General features: G+C 38.9%; 1 protein-coding gene across 1 annotated transcript in view; it reads right to left on the bottom strand.

The window, feature by feature from the left end:
- The window catches only part of PIK3C2G (phosphatidylinositol-4-phosphate 3-kinase catalytic subunit type 2 gamma), a 242,715-nt gene that overhangs the window by 79,334 nt on the left and 137,926 nt on the right, over nucleotides 1–25,455 (bottom strand). Inside the window, exon 20 of the mRNA XM_059472329.1 lies at nucleotides 55–235. Within this exon, the coding sequence (XP_059328312.1) occupies nucleotides 55–235 (181 nt within the window). The remainder of the gene's footprint in view (nucleotides 1–54; nucleotides 236–25,455) is intronic.

Below are 25,455 nucleotides of genomic sequence, written 5' to 3'. Positions count from 1 at the left end.
AATAAAATTCCCTACAGAAACATAGATGGAAGCGGGAAGTGTTTTTTAACAAACCTTTCTTTTTGGGTCAGTGGCAGCTTTCACTTTTGTGGCAATGTCTTCCAGAATTCTGATGAGTTTTTCTTCCTTACAAAACTCATTGTTCAGGGTCTGTCCAGCACAGAATTGGAGAGCAGCCAGAAGTTTCTTATACCACATTCTGAAATGAACTTCATTCTGTGCATTCTTCAGCAGCCTGAAGGAAGGAGGGGAAAAAAAAATCTGTGTGTCTAAAAATGAATTTTATTATATATCAGTTCTAGCAGGAACAAGAAACTCCAGACTAATCTACATTTGGGCAGCAGAGAACGAAAAAAAATTGTTATTGCTTCTAGGCAATGAGACTCAAGTTCCATTTGATAATAATGAGATTCCAAATGTGTTGAAAAAACAGAAAACTGTCATTTCTTATTGTCATACATAGTGAAATTCCTGTATTGCTTTTTATTTCTGCAAGAAAAGTTAACAAAGTGAAAAGAAGTTGCATTTTTGAAGGCCAGTGTTAAATATATATTCCAAAATGTTTTTTTCCTCCTGCCTGTTCATTTATACAAGCAAACACATCTTTCAGCTTTCAGGAGGTGCATTTAAAGACTGTTTTAGTCTCAGATGTACCATCAATTCTAGAAACTTTCACTATTTTAAGCTGAGGAGACATTTCTGAAATTGGCTATACTGCTAAAAAGAGTGAAATGAGCCCATTTTATTCCCTTCTTTACTGGCAATTGCTGGTCTAAAGCACAACTCAGCTTTTACTTCTTCTGAAGCCTGCAAAAGCTTTGGAACTGGAGTTACTGCCAACATAAAATCAGAAATAAAGCCAAACCCATGCTCTTTTTAACAATAATCACCATGAAGTCTTCTCTAATTACACATTTATTTGGGTCAGGAAAACTGGGGAGTTTAGGGGTTTTTTAAAATCAAATTGATCATTGGGACATTTTTTCCTTCTGCAGGCCAGAGGTTCTGTACAATGTGTGATTTATTTTTGGAAGTGCAGATGGAACCACCAGCTCTGTACTGTTGTTAACATCCTGGGATTTCCCTCTGCCTGAAGGACTGGGGAACTGCTCTTTGCTTTTGTGTGAACTCTCCCGCTTACAGCTTCACCCTTGAGAACACCTCAAACCTTAAATTCCTTATAAATGTCTGAATCTTAATGCACTTTCCCTGACATAAGAAATTAATACCATTTTTCACAGGACAGAAATCAGAGAAGCTCTTGACTTTCAAAGCCCATCACACAAATTAATATGTGACATATGAATATGTCACATCACAAAAAACAAGAAATTATATGAAGCACTGATATTTAAGGGAATTATTTAGGAAAAACAATAATTCTACAGACACTTTGACTCCTTCAAATATCATATATAATATGATAAATATGACATATAATAGTCATATATAAAGCATTACAGTATTGTTAAAATCTGATATATATATAATCTATATAATCTATAATATGATATATATGACATATTATAATAATAATAATCATATATAAGGCATTAAAGTATTGCTACTGCAGCACATGCCTCTTTTGGTGATGAGGGACCTTTCATGAAGCAATGATTTTTCTAGGTCCTCTTTTCCGGTATAATTTAAGGCAGAACAATATCACCTACTTGTTTTCAGAAATCAGTAGGTGATATTTTTTCCAGTTGCACAAAACCTCTGAACATCTGAGGATTTGAAAATCTTTAAAGAATGAGTGGTGTTTCTATCAGAAATGCCTAGACATGAAAGGGAAGCAATATGAGAAGTTTATCATCAACACTCTCTGGAGAAGTCAGAAATTACTTTTTTTTTTTCTCACTGTAGACTAGTAGAAACAAATAATTACTTTTTAGATTTGAAGGAAATACAAGTTGGCATTGCAGTGCCTGGTGGAAGGCAAATCTGAGCCCACAGAGGCTGCTGTGTTCTTACCCTGAACCTTTCACAAACAGAGGAACACTGCACACATGGCAGTGGGCAAACATATTCCCTCCTATTTCCATCAGAGTAAGCCCAAGATTCCACAGGATGGGATTCACCTGCTTAAATGTCAATAGCTCATGCCATTTTAGATATCCTAGGAAATCCACTTCCCCCAGCTGCTGCCTTGGAAGGGCATGGGTCCCCTGGAGGCAACATCTCCTGTGTGCCACTGCCATGCAGATGTCTCAGATTCCCTGCGCTGTCTAAAATAACCTGTGTTTAGGGCACTGCATCACACTCTGCCTTTTAGCTCAGCTGTAGGCAAACAAGGCTATTTAAAATAAAAACACACTCAGTCCACTTCAACAGGAAGGCAGGAAGAGGCTTGGTGATTATCCTTTAAATAAAGGATTGGTGATTATCCTTTAAATAAAAGCACCACTGGTACAGTCCAAATTGTCACGTGGGCAGGAATTTTAGTCTGTCAAAGCAAAGCCCAGCTCAGTCCCAGTGGAGCCAAAAAGTGCATTTTTCTTGGCACACAGTCAGATTGAACTTTTTCATTTCTGTCCTGCAAATACAAATGCACCTAAACTATCACTGTGATACCTGTTTTGAAATGCTGGTCCAGAGCCTTGTCTGCACTAAGGCTTGCACTGCAATCAGCTCCTGAGTATCTAAATCATATTCCTTCCCCTACTCCATTTTCAGTAGTACATATTTAGGGAATCCATAAAGGCTACCTCTTCATGTTTGAGATGTCCTTTAATCCTCTCAGATACAGAGAGCACTAAACAAGCTTTTATTTCCCTGAAATGAAAGGCTTAGGACTTCACATAGAGCAAGCAAAATAGCAAAACCAAAACAGTTCACTATTTTAAACAGAGATACTCCCTGCATAACACAGATCAACATGGAAGATCCATGTTTTCATTAATCTTGTGGCTGAGTGTTTACAGAAAATAAGCTTATACACACATATGATATAACAATTTCTTTTTCCTTTCTGAGAAAGGAGTATAGGCCAGATTCAGAGAGCTTATGCATAAGGTGTACATGAAGACAGAGGATGTATGTGCAGGTGTGCTCCTAAAAGCCTGCAGACCTCCTTTTGCAAAATAATTTTTACTTACTGGCTGTGACTTTTACATTCATTCTATAAAAGTGGTCCCAAAGAACATGCACAGGACAGCTTTTGATGTGAAGACTCATTGTAGGCTTTCCTGAAATGTTTGTCCAACAAATGAACAAATATGTTGTTGCAGTTCTGTCCCCTCAGCTTGCTGGCACACACATCTTCACCCTGCCATGGTGAGAACTCAGCAGAGATAGGAAAATCTGCAGCTTCTCAAGCTATGAGATGGAGAAGTGCTCAAGACAAATGAAATTTTCAAGTTAGAACAGGATGCCTAGCTGTGACAGAGGAAGACAAAACTGGGATGGTTTAAAACCCAAGGGTGCCAGTAAAGAAGCGTGTGAAGTTGTTTTTTCCTGATAATTTTCAGAGGATTCTGCAAGACAGAACTCAGTACAAAAGCCTGGCTTTATGCCAGGCCTGCATGGAGCATCTGGCTCCTCAGAACAGAGAGGCTTCCTTAGCCTCCAGGTTCTGTGATTTGGGATAAACACCCTCATTCTTAGCAAGCCCTGGTGAACTTAGACACACTCAATGTCTCAGGTCACTTTTGTGAAATAGTACAGAAGGAAGCTGACCTGAAATCTGGAAATGGAGTAATTCAGGTAACAGGGGTGCCTTCAAAGATGCCTCTGCCTTCTGCAAGCAGCTGCTCCTCCTCTCTGCACACACCTGCTCATGCCTGCAAGGAGCCTCCAGCCCCATTTTCTGGCACACATAGCTGCAGGGCTGTGTGTGTGTTCCCTGCACCTAGAAATGCAAGAGGGCTGGGAGATTTTTGCCACTGGGAGGAAAGGAAGGTGGAATTGAGTCAGGCTGCTGTGTCGGAGAAGAAAAACCAGGGCTTAACCTAGCAGATATAGAGAAAAGAGTAATTAAGTTTAAAAAAAAAGGAAGGAGATTGGATGGAAGGAAGGGTCCTGGTGGAAAAGCAGGTGAGCTGGCCTCATTTCCCTCGGTGGTGCTGGAAGACAGGGAAGCTGACACAGTCTGCTCCCTGAGTAGGATTTGGCAGACAAATGAAGGAACGAGGTGGCTCAGACAATGCTGCTGCTTGAACATCTGTTCCTTGTCTCCTCAGAAAGGGGAGCAGGGTGAACTGGGAGAGATGCGTGACAGGACAGATGAGCTCACAGGTAGCCTGTCAAACCACCTGGTACCAAAAAAACCTCCAACCTCAAGAAGAAAAGGGCAAGATTTGAAGTGTTTTGCTGCAGGTTTAGCCCCTACCTGTTACAAAGGAGCAGGGCAGTTTGACTGGGTTATTTGGACATAATATCAGGAGAGTGACCCTGGTTAATTTGTTGCCAAGTGCTTTTCTGGGATTTATTACACAAAAGTGGTGCCTACCAGCACACACTCTCTACACTCTGCAAAAGGTTTTATGAATTCAGAGACAAACCATGAAAACAAGGTGTCTTAGGGCTGTGAGTGCTGAGGTACCTTCTGGTTTTTTCTCCATCTTTGGTAAACTTGACCTTGTTCTGATGGTGCATTTCTTGTTTGTTTTCTGTTTTGCCGAGTTGGAGGCAGGACAGATAACAGAAGAAGAAAACAATGGTACAAGACTGCTGCTCATTATGGCAATAATTGCTTTAAAATTATTCTCTGCAGCCCCTCATATCAAAGATTAGCACACAAAACACTTCTCTACCACTGTACAGCTTCTGTGTCTGAGCTTGCCATCTGTCTTAATTATCCTTAGACATCCTGCAAAACTCCTAATCTGTCCTTTGTGCTTTATTGTGCCATGGTGCTGTGGCACTACGCCTGAAGCTTTTAATTGTTTCCATTTTTTGCTCCTTGAAGAAAATATTTTACTGTTTGCATTCCTAAACAGGAGAACAGGGCTGGCTTGGCTATAGGACTTCACTCAGGCTTTGCAACTCTTCAAGTCTCAGTGAAAGTTCCCCAGAGACACATGGATGACAGAGATGACAGAAATGTACAGCTGAAGATTAAGGGCTCCATCTACCCTGTGACAGGTCATGAGGATGAGTGGGAAACTGCAGCTATTAATTAATTACTCAGTTGCAATTAAAACCTCTCTTTGGTTTTTTATCTCCCCAGTAGTACACTTGAGAACCAGTCCCAAACTTCTGCTATTAATTAATTACTCAGTTGCAAAACCTCTCTGTTTTTTTATCTCCCTAGTAGTGCACTGGACGACCAGTCCCAAACTCTAGAAAGGGGTAATTTATGTACTACAAATCAAAGAAAGGGAAATAGAAACAACAGCACCATTCTGGGTGGAACTACTGGGACATGGCAGATGACAAAATAACAAACATAAAAACAAACTAACAGGTGACAAGCACAAAACACCTGTCATGTGAAGAACAATACAGTTTCTGCAGGGGAAAATGGGGAGCAAAGTCAATGAGGCAGACGTTACTGTGCAAGAAGGATGGAAGAGAAATTGCAATTCTCCCAAGAGACTGGAGCACCCAGCATTTTCCATGGATTTACAGAAACACACAGCAAGGACATGAACTTGACTGGAAGGATAAAGACTGAACTTCCTTTTGGTCTCCCTTTTTTTGACCAAGAACAAAGCCAGCAGGAAGTGAGAGGCACAAAAGGCAAAGCTCTGCTTCATCTGCTGATCTTTCATCTTTATTTCTAGTCTAGAACAAGAAGAGAATGAAAGTTTACGTTTCTTGAGTAGACTGAGTGAAGTGTGGTACATTTCCTATGAATATTTCAGAGAAATTCTATTTCTCTGAATCTCTGTCACCAATAAGTCTCCAAGATGAAGAAACAGCAGCTGTTCAGCTGCTTGAAGCACCTGTCCACTTTTGGCTTTTCAGTTCTCTCACATGAGAAACCTGCAGCCAGTTCCACATGCTGCTTCTCATAAAACAGAGCTGCTTTTATAGACTCATTTTTCAAAGCATTACTCTTGAACAGAAAATAACTCTGCTTAAAGTGAAATTTTGTTTTAACCTACCATGGGATTAATTTGCTTTTGTTTTTCTAATTTTTTTATAGCATAGAACAAAAGTCTACCATGTTGATCTCCCTTTGACAACAAAATATAGTTGCAGACATATAAAGCATGGGGGTTAGGCTTGAGAAACACAACACTGCCATTATTTTCTAACTTCCTAAAGTTCTTTATGAACACCACAATACAATCTGCATTCAGACAAATCACTTGATTCAGTAGATTGAATCGAGGCAGCTCCTCCCACTCCCACTGAATGCCTGAACTGTGGAATGCATGTCCTGCTGACTCACAAAAAAATTACCAGATCAGTGAAAACAAAGGCCATGCTCTGCTATGCAGGGAAGGTGCCAAACCCTGCTGAGGTTGCCTGGCAGAAAAATGTTTTGTTTGATATGTAATATAGCTAGCTACACACACTTTGCATTAAGAAAATGAATCCCAGATAAAACCACTGTTGTCTGGAGGAGAAAGAGATTGAAAGTGAAATAGAAATGAAATGAACCTTGAAAGTGAACTGTATCAAGAATTAATTGAAAGTATAATGTGAAAAGCACAGGTATCACTAGCAGAGATAGAAGCTGCTTGGTCTAAGGTTTAAGCAAGAAACAATCACCCCCAAAAGGTCTTCTCCAATTTGTTGAATGGATATGATCACATCAGTGAAAGTGCTACAAGAATCATCCAGTAAAAAGCAGTCCTAACAGTGTCTGTCTGTTTCTGCTCCAGCTGGTAAAAAAAGTAAAATTAAAAAACTGTTTGCAAAGTGTGTCTTTTTCTAGTCTGTTCCTCTTCATTGGGTAGGATCTGAAAGCTGAAATTCATTAACACACTATCCCAAAAAAAAAGAAAAAAAAACCCAAAACCTCCAGCAGAACACCAACACAACAAAATTTAGTGGCAGTTTGTGTACAGCAGTACTGACCTTAGATAACTTAAGAATCTCTGAGTATGGTCCACCAAAGATGCCACCCCAATAAAACATCAATCCAAAGCTACAGAAATAAAAGCTTTCACACCAAAGTCTCATTAAATACTGAAGGTGACTTAAGCTCAGACTTGCAACTGTTGGTCTGACTGGTTTTGAGTATTAATAAAAAAATATTAATATGCCTCTTTAAAGAGAGTGATTAAATCTCCTCTCCAAAAACTGCATTTGGAAATAAGAAAAAAAGAATTTTGTTTAACAAAAGCACTGTGTTTAATATCTTCATGAACATTATCAATTGGACAGTATTATTTTCCATTCAACAAGAAACTTGGCATTTAAGTCTGGCATGAATTTTGAAAAGTCTGGTTCCATTTTTGCCAGTGCCTTCTTCACATGACTGTGTCCCTGTCTGTGCTTTTTCCAAAGCTGCAGATTTTCTCCTCAGAACAAATGACGTATTGTTGTCAGAATTTCATGCAGTATCTTACACCAGCATCAGCACAGCCTGAAATTCTCCAACAATCTGTCACTGTGAGAGTTCAGAGTAAATTCATGCAGAGGAACTGAAATGCACCATTCATTCCAGGCATAACAGAAATTGTTGTGTTCTTCCCAGTGGGGAGCTGCACTGGGAGTGAGCAGGGAATGGGATTAGATGGGATAATCACCACTAAAATAAGCAGACCCAATGGCTTTATTGGGATGCTGTCCAATATGCCAGCAATTAATTGAATACAGGAGGTGACTAAGCTCTTCTTCTTTCAAACTACATAAATAAAATGCAAAATTAATTCAGATGAAGCAGTCCATGAGAGCCAATGGACTTGCAAAGCTTTGTACTGTTTTTGAATTTAGGCCACAGTTATCACAGCAATACACTGAGGAGAAACTGAAAATGTTTTTTCTTCAACTGCCTATTGTTTGGGTAGTTTATGTCTATCAAAATGGCTTTGGATAGCATCTGTGGTTCCCATTAGCTTCACAGCTGAACAAAAAAAAAATCCCTCATGACACTATAAAACACAATGTAAGACACAGAACTAATTCTGAATGGCTCTGCATGTGCTGGGCAATCCAAATGTACACAAAAATGCAGAATTAAATGCAGAGTTACACCACAGTACTTTGGTAACTTTACTTTGTTTGTTGGCTATTTTTTTTAAGTAGTGCTTGTTTTATCTGGGGTAGAACTTACTATCTTCCCAGTAGGTGGTATGAGGCTGTGTTTTGGATTTGTGCTGGAAACAGTTGATAATTCAGTTTTAGTTATTGCTGAGCAGTGTTTGAAGAGCCAAGGCCTTTCCTGCTCCTCACCCTAACCCACAAGTGAGTGGGCAGGGGGTGCACAAAAAGTTGGAAAGCCAGGACAGCTGACCCCAAGTGACCAAGGGATGTACCAGACCATATGGATCATGCTCAGCAAACAAAGATGGGGAAGTGTCACATTCACACTTTCTGAAATATCCCTTTGCCCAAGATTTTGCTCCTGGGAAGCTGAGAAACCTCAAAGAAAAATGAAAACAATAATTATCTGATTTGCTTCTCCTGTATTTTGCTGCTTTAGAATGTGTTTGGAGATTGTTTATCCAACAGGTGATTGTTTCATTGGTTTCATGTGAATTATTTTGACTTTTTGACCAATCTGTGCCAAGCTGTGTCAAGGCTCTGGAAAGAGTCACGAGATTTCATTATTATCTTTTTAGCCTTCTGTAAGAATCCTTTCTGTAGTCTTTAGAAGGGTTTAGTATTCTTTAATATAATATAGTTTTATAAAATAATAAAATAGCCTTCTGAAAACATGAAGTCAGATTCATCATTCCTTCCTCCATCTGGGAAACCCTGCAAGTACAAAAGGGAAGAAGGAGGAAGGGGGAAAATTTGGGGTGTTGGTGTTTGTCTTCCCAAGTCACCAATGTGAAACTTTGGAAGAGTCACTGAACACCTGCCTGCCCACGGATGTGATCAATGAATTCCTTGTTCCATGCTGCTCCTGTGCAACAGTTTTTCCTTTACCTGTTCAAATGTCTATATCTCAGTCCAGGGATTTCATCACTTTCCTTATTCTCTGCCCCATCCCACTGCAGGGAACACTGAGTCAATGGCTGTGTGGGGCTTGCTTGCCATCTGGGGTTACACCATGACATTAATATACTAACACAGAAATAGCTTCAGGGAGAAAACTGAAATTGTCTTTCTACAAGGTCATTAAGGATGCTCATAACAGGAGAGTTCCAGACTATATTCATATATTCTGAGCCAGATCTTTACTTATAATCCTAGAGTTTTCAGATTGCTTTTTTTTTTAATGACTCTGGGCACAGGAAAGGAAGAGTTTGGTTTAGGAGGGGTGGGGAAATAGGATAAGACACTGACATGGTTTTTCAAATATTATGACATTTAAAAGGACTTGCTCTGCAGAGCTGCTCATTTTCCTATTTGCTCTGCATTCAGTTACAAGAATTTGCTTTGTTCAACAATATCTACATTCAAAGCTGCTCTCTTTCAAGTAGAGTCTCAGATTTTTTAGAGAAAAGGTGCTCAGATGCCAACAGCAGCAGAAGGATGTCTGAGATTTGATATGTTTCAAACACATGGGGAGTTAATGTTTCTTTTAAGGCAGCATCCCTTCTACCTTTCTGGAAGAGCCTGTCTATAGAGCCACAGTGTTTTAAGCACAGGTAGCACAGATACAGCAAGAACTGATTCCACATTATTTCCTGACATGTCTGTCTTCTGGATCTTTGCTTTCATCACTGCTGTAAGCTAGCAGACCAGCTTATCTTATTTTCCCAATATCTATCAAAGGGAACTTTATTCAAATCAGTGCCTAACAGGAACAGGGAGGAAACATGAGCCCCAGCAGGAACTGCTGTAAATGTTTCAGCAATGCTGGTAGCTCAGTGTGATTACAAGACCTCTCATATCTGACAGAGCGAGATGTTGAGCCTCCTTTTTGTGACAATTTGCTGTGTGGCAGCTCAATGCTGCACAGCAACAAAGGATGCAGGATCAGACCCTGGGATCACCGTGCTGTGCCAGCTCTGTGCCTCTACCTGGGTGACTTTGTCAAGAGAATGACTGGAGACAACCCTCAAAGAGGCATCATGAGGACACGCAGTCCCTTAGGCTTCAAAAATAACCCATTTGTTCTCAGAGAATAGCAGAGAGAAAATCAGAGTTTTCAGTGGGGGAGTCTTTGGAGTCCAAATCACACTTTTTCATCATTTCATGATGCTGAGTCCTTTAAGGGAGAAATCTCACATTACAGCTCTCCTTATGCTTAAGGCTACTCTGCAATCATTTTCAAGTAGGATGATAACTACCAGGTTTTAATTTAATTAAAAGAGAGGTGACCATGAAAGATGGTGACAGGAAAGAACAAGCATTAACATGGTAAAGAAGAAGATTTTATCTTCATACCTTTTCTAGGCTAGCTTTATTTCTTCCTCTCTGTTTTTATTTTTCTTCCTTTTTTCTTGGCCTCTATTAATTTTTTGCTCCATGTTACACATATCAATAGTACATCTTGCAAAGGTAGGAGAGCAGAGCAGAGATAGAAATAACTTTAGATTTCTCCTTTTTAAATACTGGTCTGGTTCTTATTTTCCTTCCATTTCACTGCTTTATTGCCCTCAAATATTGGCTTTGTAAATAGAGAAGTGGGAATTTGAAGTTAAGCTCGTGTACCAAGGAAAGCTTGCTGTAAGATATTAGTAAGAGAAAAGCCTTCTTTTTTAGATGGCCCCAGGGTATTTTCCCAGTCGACAGCTGGCCTAGTTACCATGGAAAACAGAAGAGCTGGAGGGCAGGCACAGTAGGAAAATGAGGCAGAGACTTACATGAAATTGGGTTGGCTTGCTTTGCAGAGGCTTGCTGAAATTAATCTCACTAGAGACACCTTGTTGCTCTTTCATTGCTGGGAGTTGACACCGAGTTTCATCTAGGTCTAAAAGTCCATCTCAGCTCTGCTGAGACATGTTCAGCTGTGGGACCAGATCTGAATAAACTTTAGAATAAAGTAAAATCCCTTTTAATGAACCCCTAAGCAAGATGATGTTGCTTCTTAAGCTTTTACCAAGGAAATCTCACATCAGCCTCTGCAGATCAAACTGAATTTTAACCTTGGGGTTAAAATCCATAGATTTTCATGACAGAAGAATTTAAGGCAGATGTAAGAATGAACATCTATCCCGAATTTTACTTGATAGGTAACCTTGGCAAAATTATTATATTTCTCTGCGCTTCTGTTTTCTTTGTCAAAAGAGGAGAGATTTATTTCTCACAGGCTCTCCACAGAATGCTGTGCTTGTTTCTAAGCTGCTCTTATGCCAGAGGTAAATGCCAGGGCAAATAGGTCTTTTTAATAACATTGCCACCTCCTTCCCATGTGGGAACCCATCTCACCAGCATCTTTCAATCATGGGAGAAAATAACAGCTCCAGGCAGATTTTTTTTTTTTTTTCTCATAAGAAAACAGAATTAAGATTCAGTTGTTGTGATAAAAAGTCCAGGTGTGGTTCCAAGATTCACAATCACATTTGTGGAAGTATTATTGCAGCAAGCAGATGTCATATTCCCATATGTCCTGAGTCAGGTAAAGAGTGGAGCAAGCTCTCCAGGGGCAGTCACAGCATGGGCAGAATAAATATAGATCAGCCAGCTGACACAGGATGCTCCTGGGACTTTGAAGCTCCCTGGCTCTGCTCTTGGCATCTTTCTCACCCCGAGTGCTGTCCTTGTGCTCAGTCCTTGTGAGGATTCAGCTGGACTGAGAAGCAGAGCTCTCATCTTTCCTCTGCTCTCCTGCCATAGCTGTGCCCTGCGAAGAGCCCTCAATCAGCCACACTTCATCAAAAGGGGCACTCTGCTGACAGACCAGAAATCTGTGCATGCCAAAAATTAATATGGGTAAATGCCATGTTTTTCCTACCAGCAATACACATGGGGTGGCAGCCAGGGCTGAGCCAGGCAAATTATTGTTTAAATCACCTTTAAATTGCTAGTCTGAAAACTCCTAATAACAAAGCTGGGCAACAGCTGAAGACAGCATGTGTCAGCTTTGAATTGATGCCAAAAAGATTAAAAATGGGGCATCCATTGAACGAGGCTCCATTTCCATGACCAAGCAATATCTCCGTGAATGACACGCACAACAAGGCACTGACGGGTCAGGAATATTTGCCACTGTGGCCACTTTGACAAACTGCCCTATCCACAAATGGGATCTGAGGGCTGTGTGAGCCACTCAAAAGTGACAAGTTTAATTAAATTAAAGTGCTTTTCCTGATAGAAATCATCACACCCAATGTATGACATTGTGGAGCAGGTTTAGAAGGATAAATACTGACTTTTAATACCATACTCAATAAAGGAAATGCTACAGAAATGTGAAAATCTTGTTTACTGTGTGACCTTCCCCATGCCCAGTGCTCACAGGATAATTATTGCAAATGGCAGAGCCTTTTTTTCCCAGACAGAGCTCCACTTCCCTTGCTGAAGCACAACCAAGGCCTTACTTGAGTTAAAAATGCATAATGCGTTACAACACTCATGGTGAGGGACTGTTCTTTCAGTTAATCCAAGCCAATGAATTTGACTGTGGAAATCCCTGCTCAGTCCTTTCTTCATTAGCCAAGATGGCAGCTGCCACACTACAGCTAATGAGCCTGATTAATTTCAATTCAGTAAATTAATTTTTTTTCCAGACATCAGATAATTTTGTACTAATCCAGACATTTATACCTATTTAATATCAGCTGACATAATTTCTTATTTAACACTAATTGAAAACTACTGGTTTCTTATTCTAAAGAGCATTTGCTGTCACTTGTAACTTATGGCATTTTATAAAGCTATCTTTCAAATAATATCATCATTGAATGCTATGTTTTCTGCCTTCCTGCAGAAAGTTTATATGCAAGCATGTGGCCGGTGATGTGGGTAGAATGGAATAATCAGGTAATTTCTCTTAAAGATATTCATTTTAACAACTTTTTTTCATATTTTCCATTATATATTTGTAAAAGGACTGACTGAAACAAACGATAGCACTCTCAAATGAAACAAATGAAAGAACAAAAGGAAAAACTCTCCATTTAAGCAGTGTTGGACTCAACCCCTCTAGCATTTTTTTTTTCTTTTAAATAATTTTGGATTTGTTCAGTTTGCCTTCAGGCTTGGTTCCTTCAGATGCTACAGAAGAAAGAGCACATCCCTATTTCTGTGCCTATTGTTATTGTAATATAAAAATTCCTGTCCTGTGGGTTTCACCATGACACTGACTCAGCTGAACACCACCTGTGTGGAACTCTACAGAAAGTTTTTGGTGAAAGCCTCCACCAGGAGATGGCACCTACTACAAAACTGCTTTTTTTGGAAAACACTCAACATTCTCAATCCTCCCAAAGGTAAGTGTTGGATTGAGTCCTTTTCTGACCCAGAGACGGGGCAACTGAGAGCCATTTTAAAAACTTTTATTCTATTTCAGCCTCTTGTGAAGGGTGAGACAATACAAATGTTATAATTCAGACCATCACAATCAGAAACTACTTCTTAATTACAATACATTATAAGAGCTGCTTGGTTTATCAACTTTTGCCACACTATGCTGTCAATGCCTTAAAGCCAATCACCCAAAATTACCCCTCGTGGGTCCTACCACAATGCATCTTTCACAGTTCTACTTCTCCAAAGCATCCAGTGTTATTTACAAAACCATCCTTTGAAACTTTTTTCCACCTCCATTTCTCTCTCAACAATGTCTGTCTTATTCCATGGCATTTCTAAGTCAGCATTTCTTATCTCAAGGTTTACATACAGATACATTCTATGTAAACTGTCAGGCTCTGAAAATTCTCTACAAATGCATTTCCCACAGGTAAGAGCACCCTCACTAAGGAGTGTCCTGTTGGCTCCAGGATTGAAAGAATGAGTAAAGAAGCAAAGACAGTCCCAGGATTCCTTTGCAATGCACAGAAAGGGGTCACTGATGTCAGCATGGACTTCTGCATGTCCCCTGGTCTGGCCCCTGCTCTAATCAGGGCTAGCTCTGATATTGGATGGGGTGTTCAGAGGACCTGTCCTCGGCAGCAGACTGGGAGAGCTCCTGGGATGGCAGAGGGAACAGTGATGCATCTTTACCCTATGATGATGATGATGGGTTCCCAGAACAAGAGGAGTTTCAAAAGACATGACCCAGCGACAGGCAGGCGTGTCATTTGGCCAGGAACACGAATAAGAGTGCCAGAAGCTGCTTTCCTAAGTTCTGTCACTTTTCTGTTCCAAGTGTCACTCAGCTCTGTCCCATCAACCACAGAAACTGGAGGGCAATTTCTGGCAAGCACATCAAGCCAGGGCCCAGCTGTCACAGGAACAGCAAATATTTCAAAAATTTCTGTGATACAGATTAATTTTAGGGTAGGAACAAAGAATCCACATTACCCTTTACACTACTAGACCATGTCTGGCGGAAGCACCCTTGTGTATAAAATAGGAGATTGGGGGTTTGCCCATGGCCCTGCCTGGACAAAATTCTCTCATGAGTTTGCAGTACATAAAATGTGAGAGCTGCATCCTCTGAAGGAACAGCTGAATATTTACCACTCTTTGGCTCCTAGCCCTTCAAGTTCTCAGGGAAGTTATGTCAGACAAAGCTCTGTCAGCCTCAGGATTTGTAGGAAGCAATCAAGCAGGAGTCTCCAGAGGCTCTTCCAAAAGGACACTTGATGCCTGTTTTCTAGAATCAGTGACTTAGAGACTGAGACAGAAGCACAGAGAGATTACATTTCCAGGCACAAGGGTCTTTAAGGGAACATATAGCAATGTAGGAATCAAAATTACACTCTAGAGGAAGGGTAGAGTAGCCAGCCATTTCCCAGGTTATACTTGGGAATAATGCTTTATTATGGAACTCATTCTAGATCTCCCAGGTCTCTTGGGACCTCATCTGAATCTAAACTTAACTGCTGGTAAAAAGTATTATTAGAACACAGCAGATCTATGCAATTTACAGTTGAACTTATATCTGCTTTCCTCTTGCTTTTCTGCATCCTTCCTCCTATAAAAATATTTTGCTTGCTATCCTTTATTCCCTCAGTGATTACTCTTTGCTCCTTTGCCAGCCTATTTTATTTATAAAACATATTTTCTGTCGCTTCAATCAGTGCCACACTTTGCTGCAAATACTGGGAATATTGTGGCAACTCCCTCCTTTCCTAAACCAGTGAACACTGCTCAGGCTTCTGTTCCTGGGAGAAGATTTGGGATCTCAAAGCAGAATAGATAGAGGTGTTTTCAGAGCAGGTGGAGGGAATTCCCAGCTTCAAGCCTTCCACTGCCAGAATCATGCTACTTTGCACATTACATCCTCTACCCACTTCCATGGGAATCTAGATGAATCTTGGGAATGAAGTGGAAGGAGGCCTTGGGGGAACAGTAATTTTAATTTCACTGGATGACAGACTGTGAACACTTGCTAGGGGAGGCTGAACATGAAAACTGAGCACTTATGTAAGGGGAAAAAAAATATATATTTTTTTAATCTACTTGGATATAAGCCTTTCTACACAAGCTAGAAAAATCAAGTGTAAGAAGCATAAAACAGGATTTTATGGAGAGATATGTTGAAGGTGGCTTTGCTTCTTTACACTGAAGTATTTAAGAGTCACCCTTTACATCCAACGGTTTGAACTCTACAAACCACTTATTAGATAAGGAAGGAAATCTCATTTTGTGAAAGAGGGAAGGTGCTGGTTTGAAAGGATCATCCACCTGTGTATCTGCCAGTGTTTCTCTATTCGAGTAACAATAACTTCTATTGTTATGCTATATTATTGCAATCCTTATACCACCTCTAATACTGCCAAAAGATAATGGTATTATTTCCACATCAACAGAACTCTCACCACTCTAGAGCTGTGCTGTGCTTGCACAGCTTGCCACCACTTTTGATCCAGCAAGCACTCAGCCAGAATGTTATTTTTCTACTGCCCACCAAGACCCAGCCCTTGTTACCTCTTTACCAGCTAAAAAAAGGATTTTTTGTCTTTAACGTGTGTTTTTCACAAAAAAATTATATATTCATACAACTTTCTAAAAGTTCAACAAACCATCAACTCCCCAAACCATCACCAATTAGTTCTTTTTATCAAACATGAAAAAAACCACCAACAGCCTCTCCTAAAACATCACTTCCATAATACAAAACCAAAACAATCGTGAACCTGAAAAAAACCTGAGTAGAAAAAATGGAATGAATATGAACAAATTTGTATTCACCATTTAAAATTTTCAGTGGAGGTAATTTGTACTAGCTCTTGAAAGATAGACAAATGAAAAACAATAGCTACTCCAGCACTGAGGCTTTGATCAAATTTACAAACAAATAATTTCCCATATATATGCTGCCAGCAGTTTATGCCACTTAAAACCCACATGCTCCACTTCCTAACAGTTTTTTTTAAAACTTCTTTTTAAATTTTTTTCCCTAACATAAGGTTTTCCCTCAAGTAAGAGCCAGCAGTGAACAGCAGCCAGGCAACACACTGCAGAGGTGAGATACCATTTTTGAAATGGTACTTCAAAAACTGCTATGCCTAAAAGATTGGTGTGTTTTCAAGCTAAGAAATAAGGCAACCAAAATGAACACCAAGAGAGGGAAAGAGAAACTTGAAAGAGAGAAACTTGAAATTACAAGTGGATGATGGATGGGGATGGCTGAATAGTTTTTTCAAGAGCTGGGGCATCACTGGGTGGCTTAAGGCCTTGTTGAAGACTGGATTGTTAATTCTGTTGGTAATAGTAAGTATTGCCTTGTATCTCCCTGGTCTGCTTGGATTTTTGCACCAGGCCCTGCAAAAATCCTTGTCAGCTGTGTTTGTTGCTCAAATACAAAAAGGGGGAAAAGTATGGAGGGGCTTGACAGCTGGCCTGCAAGCAAACCTGAGTTAATAGAAGAAATAACAATTGGTGATTTTTGAGTGTATCCATATTAAGGAAGAAGACAAGGCCGTCAGCATGGAAAAAAATTAGAAAAGATAAATGAAAATTTTTGTAAGCTAGACTATGTGCATAAGCAGATGTGTATACGTGCCTTATTAAATTTCTGTAAAACTTTTGCCAGTTATATTGAGGCTAATTGATTTGCACCAGTGAATATAATAAGTTATTGTGATGCAGTTAATGACTTAAGATCACCCTTTGTTAAGACTATATAAGCTGGAGAACACACAGAATAAAAACTTTTTTCTTTTTAGACCCCGATCACGTGTGTGTATGTCACGTCCAACCTAACAGAGACAGAGACGTACCTGAAATAACAAACTTTGCGTTAGGGATTGTCTGAAAATGTGCATTGCCCCTCCTCTAAGCTGAGCTGGAAGCATGCTGGGGACTTGCCTTAGAATGGATGGATGGTTTATAGCAATGGAGAGGGGAAGGCAAATTTTTCAAAAAACAGCTCAACGTGGCACTCACTGGGTCACCACAGCCACAAGTCTCTGCTTTGCCATCTGCAGTGACAAGCAGAAGAATTAGGACCTTTTGACATGCCATCTGAATGTTTCCAGCTGAGCTCCATGTTTCTCTGAAAAGCTATGACTTTTTGATGAACATTTCAAAAAAAAGTCAGTGAAAAATTCCTTGCTGCCTTGCATTACTCTGTCAGCCACCCACCATTGATGCAATATTGTGATAACTTATCTCTGAATGCCTTTACACAGGAATAAAGGCCTTTTGAAGAAAAAATTCAGTTCTTGTAGCCTGATTTTATTTCTGAAACAAAAAATAATGTGCTGAACTTTACCAAACACCATCCTGTGTATTTGACAAACAGAGAAAGCTAAAGGATAATTCAGCTGTCTTTTGACAGAGATCCCTATGGCTTGTATGACCCATTGGGAAGAATTTTACAGGTTTTAGATTTGGATGAAATGCTAATTCTTTTTAGATTTACTGGTCACTTTGTGTTTAATTCAAGGGTCCAACATCATCAGTTCCAACCAGGTGGACTCTCTGCTAAGAAAACACTGAAGAAGACAATGTGAGAAAATGGTCCCTTGAATAATTCTTTGTTTAGAAGGAGGTTATTGTTATTACAACATCCCCAACAGTGTTGTTCAAGCAAAAGAGCCAAAACCAACCCATCTGACAGCTCTTTCTGTCCTCTCTCAAATGGTTTTTGATTTGGTTACCATCCAAATGACATTCTGATTACAGACTAATATACCACTGAGAATGGGTGAGCATTCTGAAAGCAATTAACATCCAGGGAAACATTTTCGAACAGCAAGGGCTTTATGAGTTTAATCCTGAAATATTCATCATCTGCAAACACCTAAAAATATTCCATTATAGTAATTCTGCACCGTTATCCTGACAAGACCTTTTATCAATCCTTCCTGTCTCCTTCCCTAAAATATTACCTTTTATTCTAGTTTATTTATTTGTTTATTTTAAAATGTGTTAATAATTATATTTGGGTTTACATTAGGGAATTCTTTCCTAAGAAAAATTACCCAAAACTGAGGAAAAATTACAAAGTAATTTTCTGCTAAATCATGCCCTGATGCAACATATTCAACAATGTCTAATTCATTATTCTATTTCTTCTAATGTTTCAGTTATTTAGGCAAAGGTCCAAGGCCCAGTTTTCATTCTGGTGGAGAGTGATGACTAAACCTAGAAGTATTAACCACAAAAATCACACAACTGACAGCAACATTAAGCCTACCAATAACTCATTACATTGCATGTCCTGTAACCACTTGAAGCCTCTCTGTTTATTCACATTTTTCCTTGAAGTTCTCACTGCCAGTGTTCAGAAATAGGAATGATTTACAAAACTCCAGCCTGTCAGACCCAGCTGTGACCAACAGCCTAACTATAAATGAGTACTGCAAACATATCAGTCCAAGGAAATCAGGGCCTGAACTGCATTTATTCAAGTCATGAGGCAAAAATTTTGTGTTCCAAGAAAAACGGATTGAAAACAACGCTCTGAAGTATCTCAAGACAAGTTTTGTCAAAAATTGGTTCAAACAGCTACAGTTAAAACATGAAACTTGCTAAGCTGGAAAGAATAAAAGATCTATAACAGAGCAAGACTTATAAAATGTTTATATAATGTGATGCAATTTTGAAACATCTGCAGACTCATTTTGAGTACAGTAATTGCCATTTCTAGCAAAACAAAAGTTTCAAACAGAGGAAAGAAATGTAATTGTTTTCTTCCAAATATTCCCAAAATGTAAAGCCTGAAAGTGAAATCATGAAACGCAACTAAATTAAAATTTTTTTAGATACAACATCTAAAAAATTTGTGGTGAGGCATCGTTTCCCAGTATTTCGCCTGAGCACTGAGAATCAGGAGCACCTGAGCTGCAGAAGCAGCATTTCACCAGTGAAACAGCACCAGCTGCTCAGCTGAGAGTCACAGGAGATTCCCTCCATGCTCTTCACTTTATAACAGGCTTTGTCTCTTTAAAATCATTAGAATTGGGGAAATCTGCATCATCCTTAAATTGCAGCTACTGTTATTTATGATTTGGACATCTCAGATCATTGAGGTTGGCCCTTCAGCATTGGCCTAGCCTAAAGAAAATTTTCATATAAAGAAACTAGTTCTAGTATTAGATTCAGGCATCTTTTTCTAGTAGCTTTTCACAGTATAAAAAAAAAAAAATCAAAATAATTCCACAAATTCATGACTGAAAATTACCCATGGGAAGTGACAAGGCTAGATGAACATTTTCTCAAAATTTTTCCTGACTTATTACTACTCAGGTTTACATCCCCAGATGTCCCTCTGGGACAAGCGAAGATGACATGAGGTATCCATCAGCAAAGATTTTGGCTCCCTGTTTTGCTTTTCAAAGAAGGAACAATAAAAGATTTTTTTAATGGGAAAATAAGGAAGAAAGGAAGAGATGAAAGCTGTGACACCTGCACTGAACCCTGCTCTGAGTCCCTCTGTGCCCACCCAGAGGAGTCACTGCAGCCCATCACGAGACACGAGAGCACCACAGGGCTCTGTGCAGCCCCTCCTATATAGGGCAGATCCAAGAGGCAAACCCACCCTTCATGTTCAGCTCCATTACTGCAGGGGTTGGGACAGATAGGACTTGAAGCTTGGTGGGGAGTTTTCTGGCACAGCTGAAAAACCAGATTTGTCAGCTCCAGAATTTTTAACTGCAAAAGGAGCCAAATGCAAAATAAATCAGACAAGCCGTGTGTGGAAAAACAATGTACTGAAAAACTTTTTCCTTAATGCTACCTTATAAATCATGAAGGAGCTAAAAGAATTAAAGCTTTTCAGAACTCTGTTCCCTTTCCCAGTTTATCTTTGCAGTTCTAAGTAGGCTCACTTGTGCACATACACAGTGGTGTGTGTTTTCATTACAGTAACTAATAACTGGTATTTACAGACTTTTTATGCTTCACTTGACAACGTTAATCCTTCTTGAATATGACTTTTGGCATGGAATTTCCTTTGTTCCAAAGGTGGGACACACACAGAGTTATCTCTGTGTTTAGTAACTTATTTAGTGCTGCTGAATATTTGCCTGCACCAATAAAATTAATGATGCTTCACTCCATGTTCACATTGATGCATGATCACCGGGTCCCTCACCTCCTCCCTTTTATTTGGAAAAACATCCAACTTTCCTCAATTTCTGGACATTCAGGAACACATTCACTCTACTAAGGATCATTAAAATAATTAAAAACAGACACACACAAAACTATGTTATTTATATCCTTTGTCAGTGACTCACCAGATTTTCTCATATTCACTAAATTACAAAAAGGCATAAATTTGTGCTTTATTAATTTTTAAGCAGATTTCTTTCTTTAAAAAGCTGCAATTTTCAACAGCATGGAGAAACTAACTCCCTCTTCATACTTTAAAAGTTAAAATGCCATACTTAGATTCTTTGTTAACCTTTCCTAGTCATGTTGTCAATTTGATTTTTTAAAATTATTTGGACTTTATTTTCATTTTTCTTTTTGTTAGAATTTTGAAAGTTTAAAATGGGGTCTTGCCCCTCAGTCCTCTAGTCCTCCAGTTGGCACCTGCTTTTATCAATTCCAGCTGAGGTCAAAGCCAGTCCACTCCTCTGTCTTTAGACACAGCAAAAAGTGACCCTAAAATACTAAATACTTTTACTAATTACTGTTTTTTTTTTTTCTTAAGATCTAAAATGTGTTTAATTAAATGTAAGATATGGTTTTGTTGATTTATATCTACCATTTTCTCACAAAGTCAGTAACCACTAAAGGTCAAACACAACAGTGGTTACTTCTTCACAACAACCTCTGTATTCCATTTGATATCATCTTTTTCTAAAATTGGAGTCTGAGAAAATGGAAAGTCTTTAAATTAGGAAACAAAATAATTATCTGTCTGTTGTACAAAGCAACAACCCAAGGCCCACACTGCTAATAATGAAGCACTCAGCACAGAAGTTGGCTGAATCATTATCTCACACAAATAATGCTCTAATGGTGTTATTTACTAGACCTGTAAGTAACTAAAGAACAAAAAAAGGTCTCCAAATGATTGGTGTTACATAAACAAGAAAGAATTATGATTTCAGAACTAGAATCCCAAGGTTTGATCTATGGCTGAGGTTCTCTGCAGTCCAAAACATAATGATCACATCAAGTTCTCTGAATTCCAACGAAATTCACAATCACCACTAAGGGGAATCAAAAATATCCTTGGACTGGCTATTCCTACACAGGTTCAAAGTTACACGTTATAATATTTTTTTTTTTTTAAATTCTGCTCAGTAAAAAAGACCAAATTAATGCAAAAACAAGAACAGGCATCTTTTGTGTTGACGTCCATGTCATTTTAATGGGCTGGGGTTTTCAGCCTGCTCTGCACAGCTATTTGGGAAGTTCATTTCATAATTAGCACTCGATAACTTCTGACTGTCAGAGAAGGATATGATGATGCAGGAAGAAAAAGATCTGGAGGATGGTCATCTGTTTAATGTTCAGATAATTAAGAGTGTTGGACAAGTGAGTATCTGCTTGATTTATTCCTTCTTTCAAACACTTTAAGTAAATTATGGTTAACATAGACCAGTTCTGACAGTTAAAAATATATTTCCTTTCAGAAAATATGAGGCAATTGTTTCAATGCTGGAGTTCTGAATGAAGCAGTGGTAATGATTTTGGAGAAGAAGGTATTGAGGTACAAACCTCCCAAGAGCAGAAAATGTAACTGGGGTATTTTTAAACTTTTATACATTGCTGTTCTTTTTGTTTCTTATAGTTCTTTTTCTGTATATATAGGAAAAAAAAAAAATGTTCTGGCCATGAAATCAATAGTCTGATTCACATTGTTTCCAGTGTGCTGAATTCCACCAAGTTCCTTTTTAATCTCACATTCTTATTTTTCTACAAGATGTGGACTTGGAAAAGACAGAAGACTACTCCCTTTTCTCCTGTCAGTCAACCTGCAGTTCAGAAATGCCAAAAACTGAGAAAGTTCTCCAAAGTGACTTAGAGGGCAAGCTATAAAAGAACATTTTGTCTTCAGCAAGGTTTTCACCTGACTTTTTCCTTTCCTTGAGCTAAGCAAACCAGATTATTGGAATTTACAAACACTCCCACTCTTGCATGACGATGGTGCTGCTCCCCAGCACCACCTTCAAGCAGCTGCCTCAGATCCTGGAGGACATTTCCCCCTGTTATTCAATCTTCCTGTGGAAGGCAACCATCTGTGAAGCATTCTCCTGGCCACCTGCTGCCCCAGCCAGCTGTTCTGGCTGCACGCTGCAGCTGCCACCTGTGACAGCAGCTAAAAGCCAAAAACACTCAAGCAAGAGGGAAACCAACTGGCAGGAAGCCAGGTGGATTAAAGCTCCAGCACAAAAGCTGACAAAAACCCACCTGTGTGTGAAACATCAAGTAGTAAAGAGAAAAGCACAGGCTTTCAGTGAGCAGAAGGGCCCAAAAGGGCTCAGCAGGTTTCTTTCCCCTCAAGCAACTTTTTGTGCTTTGCTAGGAACAGTAAAAAAATAAATTGACACCCAGGCTCCAGGGAATGGGGAAACTTGCTCCAGCCTTCTTGCCTGCCAGGAGCTCTGGAAGGTATTGGGATAATTCTCCATGTCTCATGGACATTGGGAAGTCCTGAAATAAGACTAAAATGGGATTTAAGTGGTACACTACTCCTGTGCAGGCACAGTATTCATGGGCAAATTTTAGCCTCCTTGGGAGGGCATTCAGAAAGTACTAATGAGGAGGTAAAACACTGATGGATTCAATGGCCCAGATTCCTCAAGAATTTAGAGAATAGAAAAGACACAAATTATAAGAGAAAACCCAACCATTCAAACAGGGTGTAAGATCCTTATCAATAACAGAATTAATGGAATAAATCTGCAACAGATACAAGCAAAGAACAGACTGAAACTCTCCTGAGTGACAACAGCTGAAAATGTCCCAAGAATGAAAATTCTCTCTGTTCTGTCCACCTTTGCCAGTTACTGCCCCATAATTTTTAAATAAATCTTCAGACAAACTTATCACTGCTTGATGAAGAAATTAACAATTTGTTATCCAACATTAATATTAAAAAAGTGATGAGATGGTACACCGTTGTTGGGTAGCTGCTTATCTCTGACCTGCAGGGAAATTGAGTCAATTTGAAATAATTGGCATCTTATTATAAATAGTATTTGTCATTAAAATAAGTTATAGTGTCCACAGTCACCACCTTTTCTAGCAATTTCTAAATTACAGTACTATTGTAAAACACTGAAGTTTAAATCAGTTGAATTTTCCCTGTGGCTCTGAAACCACTTCAGCAGTTTTCTACATTGCATTAGGCTTCTTTTACAAGTTTTATTTTGGTCAGGTACAATGTGCACATTGTTATATTATTTAACAGCATTTGTATTGTAATGACAATCATTACAATTAAAATAAACAAAAAATTGTTATTGTAGTGGATTTTTTTTACCAATCCTTGTTTCTTGATAGGTAATTTGGTAATGAAACAGAACGTGACACTTGAGAATAAAATTTAACCTAATCACATTTCTTAAAAGAAGTTATCTGAGTGTACATGCACACATGTTCTCCCCACATTATTAAATCATTGAACTTCTTTAAAAGTCTCTTTACAAATAAGTGGAAGAAAACCTCTGCTCTCCCTTTTTTTTATAATGACTGAAATTCAATTTGTGAAGGAAATACTTTATTAATTATTTAAGACTTTATTAATAAAAGCTACAAAAATACTGGTAAACTTTGTAAGTAGAATTTATGGGTTGGGAAACTCTTTTAAAACACAGGAGCAGGAATATGAGTCATTACATAAATTGGAATGTTTGGTAGAAAACAGTTTACTACTGAAGAACAGGGTGGAGCAGAGTAACCAAAAAAACCCTAAAGTGTAGATGGTGAATACAAGCACCAAATTTTAAGAGCCACATATAAATTCTCAGTTTAGCTTGAAACATATGAACTAAACACCTAAATAAAAGAGGTACCCCAGCATGAACAGAGCTACTACCAGCTGAAAGGCAGAGAACACAGTGAGAAATAACCTACCTGATGTAGATGTAGTTACTCTATACATAAAGCTGCGTATAAAATAAATTTATTTCACCACTTTACATTGCAGTGTGCTAGATAAACATATATATTCAGGATGGAATAACTGCTCTGTATTACCCAAGGTTATAATATTAGACAGTTTGGGCAAAATTTGGGGAAAAATAGGGACTTGCACTGGGAAGTAAAGAGGAAGAAGACTGCTGTCATTTTTCTTCTGAGAAGAAGAGAGGAGTTAAAGAAAATACAGGCAAACTAATGATATTCCCCTGTCCACTGAACCCTAGATATAATTTCTAATTTTACAAGAAAACTACCAGCACTGAGGGCATGTTTAATACTTCAGACTGGATATTTTATATTCAGTATGAATAAGTTTGATATTAGTAGAAATTGTCTCAGGCATATTTCAGGCACTGTCGAAAAATGGCTGGCTAAATGTGGTTCCTCTTTATTTGAAAGATATGCTCATTAAGCACATTATCCTACCCATTTCAGTAAAACAAACACATTAATAATTCTGTTTTATCCCCACTAACACTTCCAGAGACCATGCAGGTATGAAAGTATTATTTATGCTCTTCCCAACCCCACAGTTCATCAAGTAAATTAATACATTTCAAATAGTTTTCTTTCCTTTGCAGGGAGGAAAGCTTTGGTAAAGGGATCTGAACCAGTTGAACTGTAAATGAAAGCTCAGTTCATCCATCATTACTAAAGATGGGGGGAAAAAAAAGAAAACACACAAGAGTTTGATTTTCAGATCACAGGGCAGATGTTGAGCCATCAAAAACCACATTCATTCTCAGAGAGCCTTGAGGTAACAGCACAGCAAACAGAATAATTCAATAATACAATAAGAGGACCCCTTATGTTGGAGGTAGGTGGTGAATGGCAATTTCTGCC

Source organism: Ammospiza nelsoni, chromosome 5 (assembly GCF_027579445.1).
Source record: "Ammospiza nelsoni isolate bAmmNel1 chromosome 5, bAmmNel1.pri, whole genome shotgun sequence".
NCBI lineage: Eukaryota > Metazoa > Chordata > Aves > Passeriformes > Passerellidae > Ammospiza > Ammospiza nelsoni.
The sequence above is the reverse complement of the archived record's forward strand: the minus strand, read 5'-3'. Positions and strand labels throughout refer to the sequence as shown.